Genomic DNA, 11,033 nt, shown 5'->3' with positions numbered 1-11,033 from the left:
GCCCCGCCCCCGGGCCCTCCCTTCCCCGCCCCCAGGACAAAACCAGGAAGAAGAAGATGTCGGACGAGGAGATCCTGGAGAAACTACGTAAGGCTCGTTCATACACTCAGATGCACACAGGCGGGAAAAATAGGTATGAAAAGCTTCAGGTTTATATACATGCCCTGAACAAGAGAACTACACTGGCCAAAAGTATGTGGACACCACCCTGCATATAGCTTTGGGTATTTTTCGTCTGGGGACAGTGTTGGACGACACTAACGGTCCTGTGGCTGAATGAAGGAGAAAATTCCTGCAGCCATGTTCCAAACTCCGGCAGGAAGCCCGAAACCAGAACAGGGAGAAATCATCATCAGTCACACGTGGCTTTAACGTTTGGGCGTCCACATACTTTGTGTACAGTGAATGTAACGATGTGTGAAATGGACGTAAACATAGAGAAACATACAGCACAGGGTATGTTCCGCAGTGAGTGTCTGCTCCGACAGTTTGACATCAGGTGTCTGTCGCCTGTTCTGAAACTACAGGGACACTGAAGCACCGAGGAGCAGTGACTGCACCTGGTTAAAGGTTAAAATGAACTCATTTAAAGTCCAAGGTTCTCTGCTGATAAATGTAAAAGCTTTTATTAGGTTAAAGGAAAATTAAAACCAACTATCTGTGACCACTGTGACTCCATCAGGGTCATGATACAAGGTGCTGTCTATTAATAAGCTCAGCTCCTTTCACAGAGGTACATTTAAGATATTGTTACAGATTAATTTCAACTGCACAGGCCTAATATTTATAAATCAAATATTAACATTAAATATTGTAGTTCCTGTGCCTTTTTTTTACCTGTAAACAGCATTCGATGTCCCATGTTCACTGTACTTCTGTGAAGATTGTGATGCTGTTTCTACCTGCTGCAGTTCAGTGAGGACAGAGTCTCCATGTGCTAATTTTAGACTCATTTACACTCTTCTTTTTGACAGGCCGTTTCATCACATTGTCTCTATCTGCACACACAGCATCTCTCAGAGAGCAGGGTCTGAATTTATTTTAGGCTCAAGTCAGGTTGGTGGTAATTTCACCAAATATTTTCCTTTCCTTTTTTTGTTAAAGTATTTTCTTATGTTTTTAATAAGTCGAACTCAGAAAGTATTTTTCTTTGTGAGTGAGACATAAGGTCCCTGGCGTTTGCTAACAGAAGAAGCAGCCTGCAGTGTCTCACAGTTTTCAGATGTTCCTGTTAAACGGCTCAGTTTGTGGGAACAGTGTTAATGTTGGGTCGGCCTGGCTGTGCCGGGCTGACGCTCGGTGACAGAGCTGTGTCAGCCGCTAGCAGATGCTAACAGGAAGATGGTTTTATTTTCTCAGAAATGATCTGCGGTTATAAAAGTATTTGAATTATCTTCAGCGGTTTGTTGCACAGGCCTCTGGAAACCCACAGTCTTTCTTCTTTAAGCTCACTTTAGCCAGATACTAAGTCAAAGAGACGTTATACACACAGAGGCTTTGTCTCGATTTGATTCTCTGAGATCACCTGGGTAATAATTCTTATTTTAAATCAGAATTAATGAATAACATTTATTGGTATGAAGTTGTGCTGATGCGATGATCAAAGGTCGGATTCCACAACAGATCATGATATTGAGGCCTGAAAGACTAAAACTACTCAAGTTATCAGCAGAAAAAAAGGAATAATTAGAGAGAAGTCAGAGAATAATGATAAATATCCACATAAATAAATTCTCTTCAGACCTCTCAGATCCAGTCCTGACCCTCAGGTTGGAAACAAAAAAAAATAAAAGTACAAACCGTGTACTTTGATTCCTCACCATGAAAGGTGACGCTACATCTTTTTAAAAAAGTCTGTATGCTTTTTAAATTATGCACGAACACGTCAGAATCTGATGTTTTAAGAATCTTCTTCCTCATATTGAAATGTCTTCCTGTGTGTGTGTAACCCATCAATAAAGCCTGTATATTTTTTAAACCATTCCCCACGCCTGTCCAGATGTGCTCAGGTCTCCCTCTGCTGGTAAGACCAGGATTCTGTCTGTCTGTCCGTCTCTCTGATTGACAGACCTGATATTCACTGTTCCCGCCCCCTCTGTCCAATCCCCACGTCTGATTGGTCGTCCTCTCTCTCTCTCCATCGTCTGGTCTCCTGCGGTTCGAGAGTGACTCCAACTTTTGTCCTCTAATCACTTTCCTACTGTGGACTCTGATTACTGAACTGCAGACAGGGCGTTCTTTCTTTTCTTTCTCTCTTTCTCTCTTTCTTCCTTTCTTTCTTTCTTTCTTTCTTTCTTTCCTTTGTTCCTTTGTTTCTTTGTCTTTAAAGCACGAAAGATTTATTCCTTTCGTCCTTCATGTCTTTCTTTCTTCTCCTGAGCTGACTGTTTTTGTTTTTTAAATTCATTACTTTCTTTTCATCTCCATTTTGTTTCTGACTCGTTAAGTTTTTGTCTCATCCCTTGGTCCTTCTCTCCTTCTTCTTCTCTTTCTGTTGTTCCTCTCTTCTCTCTGCTCTTTCTCCCAGTCAGCATGCTGCATTGACCTGAGTGTGATGAACATAGAGTAGACTTAGGATGGATAGAAAGACACCTGACTCTTCTATCCATTCAAATTCAATGGAGCTGTAAAGTGAAAATATAAATCTCACTGAACTGTGGATTTCTTTTTCTCTTTCTTTAACTCAGGGACGATTGTTAGTGTCGGAGACCCCAAGAAGAAATATACTCGCTTTGAGAAGATCGGACAGGGGTAAGTTGTAAATTTATAAATCTACTGTGGCTGACGTGTCAAGTCTCCTGCAGCCTGAACAGAAACATTAATCTCATACAAGGAGAAGAAATGTTCAGCACTGGGAGTTTTAAGGCTTTAATTAAACAGAAAAAAGGTAAAACTGTGAAGCTGCTTTGTTTCATCCCACTAACGAAGCATTAGTTGACCTGGAGCTCTCACACTGTCTGTTTTCAGGGCGTCTGGGACGGTGTACACAGCTATAGACATCGCTACAGGACAGGAGGTGGGTTTCTTACATCACCCTCGATGTGTTTCAGTTCTCTGTTCTCTGTCCTCCTTCAGCTTTCACCTGGTCACGCCCCTCAGTCTCACAGGTGATGCTAGCAGTGCTAAAAAGTGGAGGAGACAAACATTGTCCTGTAAAACACTGGATGAGAGACTTACACTGACTGAGCTGTGCTGCGAAAAATCCTGCAGAAAGATGCAGTTTTTGTAAAGTTCCAACATTTTGCTTCCAACCCTTCTTAACATCCAAGATGAATTTACCAATATGGGACGGCGTTAATATATATATGTTATTACTGATTGGATACGGTAACCACATCACAGCTCCCACATGGTTATAGAAACGCTCCAAAGGGTCAAGGAAGAATAAGTTGAAATAAAGTTCACTGCCTGATGAAGATGAAGATGACTCTGTTCACTGAAAGCCCAGAAACTACAGCAAGTTTGAAGTAAAATTAAGTTAAACATGATGCTGAAGTGAGTGAAAATCACTTTCCCAGGCTGAGCCTCAGACTAAAGGCTTTAAATTGCAAATGAAGTTCAATCTGAATGCCTTTTAAAGTAAAGCGGGGTTAGGGAAGATGCTAGATGCTAAAGTCTTGACAGGTAGTTTAAAGGAAACATAGGTTCATCCGGGACGTCGGCCTTGAATCAGGTAAAATGAAGTGAAGGAGAGAAGGAGAGAGGCCGAAGGGCAGAGAGCAGTGAGTTCAGCTGGAGTTTGCACAGTGAGAGCTCTGTGGCAGGAACTGGATTTAAGTCTGGCTTCAACAGCTGTGACTTTCAGGTTAATTTTAAAGGAGCTCAACTCGTCTGTCAGACTAATCCTCCTCAGTTTCAGTCTGAGCATTAGTCTGTGAGCTCCGGTTTTAATGGCCGTCCGGCTGCACTGCCTAACAGCCTTCTGCTGCCTTTGGATTTAGATATTTCCGCTTCTCGTCGCCTTCGCCCACTGGACAATGTTTTATTAAACCCGTCTGTCTTTCTTTTCTTGTACTCCTCCCCACATTCTCCAAGCTCTCTGCTCATTTTATTTTCTTTTCTCTTTGGTTTCTTTTAGGAATTTGAGTCTTAACTGCAGTGAAAAGTCTGATGTGTCTCTTTTGTCTCAGGTCGCCATAAAACAGATGAACCTGCAGCAGCAGCCGAAGAAAGAACTGATTATCAATGAGATTCTGGTGATGAGGGAAAATAAAAACCCAAACATAGTCAACTACCTGGACAGGTTAGGCACTCCATCACACACACGCACACACACACACACACACACACACACACACACACACACACACACACACACACACACACACACACACACACACACACACACACAGAAAATGTGATATTTTAACAAAAGAAAACAGCATTGTTGTTGAACGGTTGTTGGAAGACAGCCTCCAGACCTCCAGTCTTAAAGCCGGCAGACCAGCCTTCCTGACTGTACTGTTACTTTTTTTTCAGGTTCACATTTGGCTGAGAAAGTTTCTTCTGTTAATGTTGCTGTCGCTAAAAATACAATCACCTGTAAAAAGAGCCAAATGCGAAGTTACCAAACTTTCCCTGGAAACCTGGAAAACACCTCTGTGATGTTCCACGTTTCCAGGAACCGTTTAAACACCACTGAGCTGCGAACTGTGGAGACTCAACCAAGATGAGAGATGAGATGAGGTTATCCAGTTCAGTATTGTTCGAATAGCTACCAACTGGATGTGTGTGTGAGGGGGGATTGGTTGCCATAGTTACCCATTTGTCTTAAGAGACATTGAGGCACATGCAGGACTGGTGATAACGCTGTCATTGCCTTGGAAACAACATTTTCTCTTTCACTGATTTATTGTGAGGGTTTTCACAGGACTGAAAAAAGAATTTTGTTTTCCAGACTTTCATTCATTCATTCATTTAACCTGTATTTACACGGGGGGGGGGGCAGTGAGGGCAGAAAGCAAAGATTCAGACAAACATTCAAACTTATAAACTGCAGAAAGGAGACGAAGATGTAACATGTTACCGACGCCAAAACGTTTCTGTTTGTTTAACATGGACAGTTTATGGCTCTGAAGCACTGATTCATTAAAATACAGGTCGTTTCACTAACATCAGCACCTGCATCTGTTGATGTCTGCCGCAGTTACCTGGTGGGTGACGAGCTGTGGGTGGTGATGGAGTACCTGGCCGGAGGTTCGTTGACTGATGTCGTCACGGAAACCTGCATGGATGAAGCCCAGATAGCTGCAGTGTGCAGAGAGGTAAGAGACATGAGAAACGAATAAACAAACTCTCTCTCTCTCTCTCTCTCTCTCTCTTTCTCTCTCTCTCTCTCTCTCTCTCTCTCTCTCTCTTTCTCTCTCTCTCTCTCTCTCTCTCTCTCTCTCTCTCTCTCTCTCTCTCGGCGGATGATAGTCTCCCAAAGATTTAATGTGGAGTATTGACAGGTTAAAGGGATGAGGACTGTTTTCATGTTATCCCCTCTCTCTCTCTCTCTCTCTCTCTCTCTCTCTCTCTCTCTCTCTCTCTCTCTCTCTCTCTCTCTCTCTCCCCCCCCTCCAGTGTCTCCAGGCGTTGGAGTTCCTCCACTCGAACCAGGTCATCCATAGAGACATCAAGAGCGACAACATCCTGCTGGGCATGGATGGCTCTGTCAAACTCAGTTAGTCCACATCAGACAGTTTCATCCTCTTAATTAGTCATTCAGTGTATTTCACTGACACAGGGCCACTTTGTAGAACTGTTGTTGGTTGTTGTTGTAGTTTCTTATTGTGTCCAGCGGGGAGCGCTGTGATCCGGTCTGTCAAACGACTGAGGTCAGAGTGAGCACAGGGGAAACGTTTACATCAGGGCAGCGATTCGGTTCAACCCCGTGTCGGCGTTTGTTCGTCAGCGTCGCAGCAAACGAAGCACAGAAGCTGTGAAAGTTCTTTGGTCATTTTATAGTAAAATCAACTCATTAGACACATGAATGATAAATGTTACAGCAGCTAATGTTAAGACTGATAAGTGATATCACATGATAAACAGTGACCTGCTTCATTTATGGTTGAATAAAAACCTTACATTACAGGCTGATGGTGAATGAAGGCCACGTATTAATTGATTAATTCATTCATTATTATTATTATTTTTTGCATAGAAGTGTTGAGATGTTGTGAGTGCATCAACTAATTTTGTCCTCTCGCCTCCTCCCAGCCGACTTTGGGTTCTGCGCTCAGATCACTCCGGAGCAGAGTAAACGCAGCACCATGGTGGGGACTCCGTACTGGATGGCTCCGGAGGTCGTGACCCGTAAAGCCTACGGTCCCAAAGTGGACATCTGGTCCCTGGGCATCATGGCCATAGAGATGGTGGAGGGGGAACCACCGTACCTGAATGAAAACCCACTCCGGGTGAGATTGTGTGTTTATTTGAACTGTGATATGTTCAGGTCAGTACGGTTCATATTAGCATAGCATGTTTCTCTGTAAGTAATCAGTGTGTCATTCTTAAAAATCACCACCGGATGGCACCAAAGTAAAAGATTTTCAGATCCTAGTCACACTGGCTTCAAGCTTGTGTTCATGGGTGCTTCATGGGACGTAGACCAACATGCTGTTGATGTGTGTTGCCTAGGCGCTGTATCTCATAGCAACCAACGGGACGCCGGAGCTGCAGAACCCGGAGAAACTGTCAACGATATTCAGAGACTTCCTGAACCGATGTCTGGAGATGGACGTGGAGAAGAGAGGGTCGGCTAAAGATCTACTGCAGGTACAGCAGCTCTGTATGTGTGTGTGTGTGTGTGTGTGTTTGTGTGTGTGTGTGTGTGTGTGTGTGTGTGTGTGTGTGTGTGTGTGTGTGTGAGACACCTTTTTCACATTAAAGTCAAATTATTTTTGAACCAGAGAAAAATCTGACTGCGTCTGTTGTGGGAGACTGTGACTGAGCAGCAGCAAAACGAGTTTCAGAAGGAGAAGTAATTCAGTTTAATGGATCCTTTGTGTGAGTGTGTGTTGGATTAGAGAGTCCGTGTTCTCTGAGGTAACCGTTTAAAGCTTTACTCAGTGTTGACGTGCACAGACAGTGAGGACGGAAGCATGAATGGAGAGATGAGTAACACGGTGACTGAAGGAAAAAACAAGAACAAAGTGCAGCAGGTGATGGTGACTGATGTCCATGTCCACATGTCCACACAGAAAAAAGATTTTCACTGACAAACATTTTCACATTCAGAGATGATAAAAAAAAACATCAGTTGATGAATCAGCTGGTGAAACTCAGTTTGCTCCGTTTTTGTGCAGTGAACTGAAATATTTCTCTTTCTTCTCTCCCTTGTTACCTTTCCCCTTCCCTGTTCCTCCCCGTCCTCCCTGCACCTCTCTCCTCTTCCCTCTCTTCCTCTCTTTCCCTTCTCCTCTCTCAGCATCAGTTTCTGAAGATGGCAAAGCCTCTCTCCAGCCTGACTCCTCTGATTCTGGCGGCCAAGGAGGCTGCCAAGAACAACCGCTAGCTAGCCTTGCACTCATTATTTAGTCTGTCCTTCTCTCTCTCCACCATCCCTCGTTCTTCTCTCTTCTTTCCCCTTCTTTTCTTTTTCTGGGAGATGGTGATGGCTGCTGGCTGGATTACATAACCAGTCGTTCTCTCCCATCTTTTTTTTTTTTTGTAACCTGTACCAACTGCTCCTTCACCCTGTGACCTTTGACCCCAAGCTTGACCTCCCCAATACCTGCCCCCCACACTGCCCCCCCACCCCCAGTTATCCTCACAGGGAGAGAGGAGGGCGGTTTCTTCCTGTAACCTCTTTTTTTCGATGCTCCACTGGACAGGAAGACGGGGGCTAACCAAATGACATCACTGGTTGATCTGCGATCAAGTGATGTCATTGCTTACATCATCACCTCCTCAGTCGGTACGAACAATCCAATATGGGAGAGAGAGTGTTTCAACAGAGCCCAAAGACTCATGGGAGTTTTTTTGTTTTTAAATTAGTCTTTTTTTTTTCTACTTTGTCTGTAAAAGCCCCGGACCACAACAGCCAACCAGAACCCTCTGCTGCAGACTGTGTGTGTGTGTGTGTGTGTTAGCTTCCTGTCAGTCATCTGTGGGTTTCACTTGGACTTATTTCATCATCCTCTCAAAGTGCATTTGTTGATTTTCATTTGATCTTTTTTTTTTTAAATGAACTTTTCTGTGTGTGTGTGTGTGTGGATGCTGGAGTATGATGTCAGTCGTAGTGTTACCTTGTGTAGTGTTTGACACGGAGGAGCTGAGGTGTGGTGCTTTGTCGTGTCTGCAGTGTGAGCTGGAGAATATTCATGTTAATTATAATGAGTAAACACTGTCGCTCCCGGAGCCGCCGATGGACTGAGTTTGGACATGAGCCGTTCTCACTGCATCAAAACAAACATTTTCACTCCACGATGTTTTTCCAGTCAATCAGTTTTTCAAAAATCTGTTTTCTTTTGCTCTGGAAGTTTATTCTTTTATTAAGTTTTAGCATGAAGTGAATAATTCGCAGCTGCTCTTTTAGAGACCGTAAAGTGTCACTGGAAGTTAGAGGTTCTGTCACTGAAGAACAAAAGCTCAAGAACACTTTGTAACTATGCTTATAACTAAAAATCCAGCTTTGGGACAGAGGCTTTTCAAACGGTATGTTCAGACACTGTTTCCCATAAGCCCAAAAAGTGCCTGCACTAAACATCCCGGCTCGACAGAGGAGGCGAGGTGATGAGCGAGCGGTCACAGTCAGATCAGACGCAGAGGAATGAACGCTGAACATGTTTTTAGACTTCAGAGATTAAAACCATAAAGTTAAAAAAAACTACACCAGAGGTGAGTGTTGGGGACTCGCTGTTTTTTTTCATCTGCACTCAGTAAGTAAATGTAGTTTAATTTTCTTAAAATCACGCAGGTTTTTATTTCTTCTGGCACCTGCTGGAAAGTAAACTCCAGGCACATGCTTTATTTCTCAGAAAGACAGATGAAGGAGACGCTGAATGACACCTTGCAGTGAGTTTCTGAGGCTAACCAGGCCGTGATGTCAGGCTCTCAACTGGACCAGCATTTCCCAGTATATGGAAACCTGCAGGGCTCAAAAATCAGACTCAGGTCGCAGGTCGAAGTCTTTGCTTGTTGGTGTTTTTTTCTCATTGCTGGACACTGATAGAAGAGTGATCTGATAAAAGCACAGAGGAAAGCTGTTTTGTTTTTTTGATAAATGAATCAACACTCCTGTAATGTTGTCTCATGATAGTTAAAAATATGATCAAAGTTAGTGCAGCAGAACCAGAGATATCATCTGTTTTATTCCATACATTCTTCTTTCTTGTCAGTGCAGATGAATCATAGTGAACGTGAAGGTTAAGCGTGGTTTGGTTTTATTCTTGTTTTATTTTATTGTCCTGACCGGAGCCTTGTTGTGTTTCTTCTTGCTCAGTACAGTCTTCAGAATTCTAAAAATAATAAATGCAGCATACAGATGGACGCACAATCAATCGTACCGTCAAGTGTCACAGAAAAATCAGTTGTTTACCCATAATCCACCCTGCCAAACTCACTCCATCTGCGGCTTTGGGATTTCACTGTCCGTGGGCTCGACTCAGAGACTGTGAAGGAGAGAATGTGCATGTTGACAACATTTTTTTAAAAATACGGTAACGATGCTGAAACTTAAAGTGACGACACATGAAGGAAGCCTGTGTACGATGGGACAGATCTAATCTTCATCCTGTTTTCAGAAGAATGAGACAAATAAATGTTACAGTGGTATGTTTTTTTTTCTGCCTGGACTGTCTCAGGTCCCAGGAACCCTCTGAACATAAGGTGAAGACAAAATACTGCGTTGACTTAAAAAGTGTTTCAGCTTTTGTTTATAGACTTACAGTTTTTTATAATTAATCACTGTCAGAAACAGAGTTCACCACGTTTTTGATTTACATGCTAAAGTATTTGTTTTGGTTTTTTTCCATTTGAATTAAAGGAACAGTTTTTCTTGTCCTGTAACTAAAAGTCACAGGTTCAAATCCTGCAAGAGCCAAAGTTTAGTCGACAGTCACAGTTTTTTGTTCTGCATTCATGCATCAGAATACAAAAAACACTGCAACGTAAAAATCCCAAACCACCCTCAGAGCGCTCACTTTGATTTCTGTTCTCAGTTTTTATTATCATTTTTATGTAGTGTTAATGTACCGCTGTAGGACTACTTTAATACCAACGGTATTAATGACAACGATACACCAACAGCATTTTGAGGCAACAGTGAATATTGATGTCAACGCTTTATGGCTCGAGGGAATGATTATTTAGATTATCAGTTAATCTGCTGATTATTTTCTTTTGTTAATCGAACAATCGAAAAGTTTCTGAAATATCAAAAAATAGTCTTTGTGCAGCAAAAAGTCCAGAGCTCAAATATTTTCACTTTACAGCAATGTAAAATTAAAAAAGCAGAAAATCCTCAATGACAACAATCAATCGATTATCAGGTTAGTTTCTGATCAGCTAGTCATTACAGCACTGCACCTTTTACCTTAACATCGGTCATCATCATCATTGTTGTGGTCCCAGATTTGAACTCTGTGACTGCTGAAGTGTCTTTGAGCAGGACACCAGGGCACACAGCTGTTTGAACCTGCTGGAGCACAGACAGTGAAAGCTGTAAAAACCAGACGCCCGTCCGTCCATGATTGTCCTCTGTGACCATTTTATATCTGCCAGCACAAACAGCTGTTCCCTAAGTAAGACCCGATGACCGTCTCATTAAGCCTCTTTAAGAAACTGCTGCTGACTTGATGATATGTTAGAAATTCTGCTGGATCTTAGTACAGGTTGCATATGATGAATTACTTTGGTAAAAATAATCATTGTGCTGTGTGAAGTGACCATCAACAAGCAGGACACAGCTCTCTGCAGCTTAAGGGGGGGGACTCAGACTTGGCTCAGTCCAGGATGAGATTTTCAAATGAAGTCTTCACTCTTCCGTGTATCAGAGCCATAATTTATGTTTATAAGTCATTTTGATTATTTGAAACAACTCTGAAAAA

General features: G+C 42.7%; 1 protein-coding gene across 1 annotated transcript in view; it reads left to right on the top strand.

Annotated features, from left to right (window-relative positions):
* The window catches only part of pak1 (p21 protein (Cdc42/Rac)-activated kinase 1), a 32,366-nt gene extending 24,740 nt beyond the window's left edge, over positions 1-7,626 (top strand). Inside the window, 9 exon segments of the mRNA XM_041047238.1 lie at positions 1-87; positions 2,688-2,751; positions 2,968-3,016; positions 4,131-4,243; positions 5,147-5,264; positions 5,566-5,665; positions 6,202-6,398; positions 6,622-6,759; positions 7,412-7,626. The exon segment at positions 1-87 is cut by the window's left edge and continues 46 nt beyond it. Of these exon segments, the coding sequence (XP_040903172.1) occupies positions 1-87; positions 2,688-2,751; positions 2,968-3,016; positions 4,131-4,243; positions 5,147-5,264; positions 5,566-5,665; positions 6,202-6,398; positions 6,622-6,759; positions 7,412-7,498 (953 nt within the window). The 3' untranslated portion in view covers positions 7,499-7,626.
* The last annotated feature ends 3,407 nt before the right edge of the window (positions 7,627-11,033 follow it).

The sequence above is a fragment of the Toxotes jaculatrix genome, chromosome 9 (genome assembly GCF_017976425.1).
Source record: "Toxotes jaculatrix isolate fToxJac2 chromosome 9, fToxJac2.pri, whole genome shotgun sequence".
Classification (NCBI taxonomy): domain Eukaryota; kingdom Metazoa; phylum Chordata; class Actinopteri; family Toxotidae; genus Toxotes; species Toxotes jaculatrix.
This window is presented reverse-complemented; position numbering and strand designations above follow the sequence as displayed.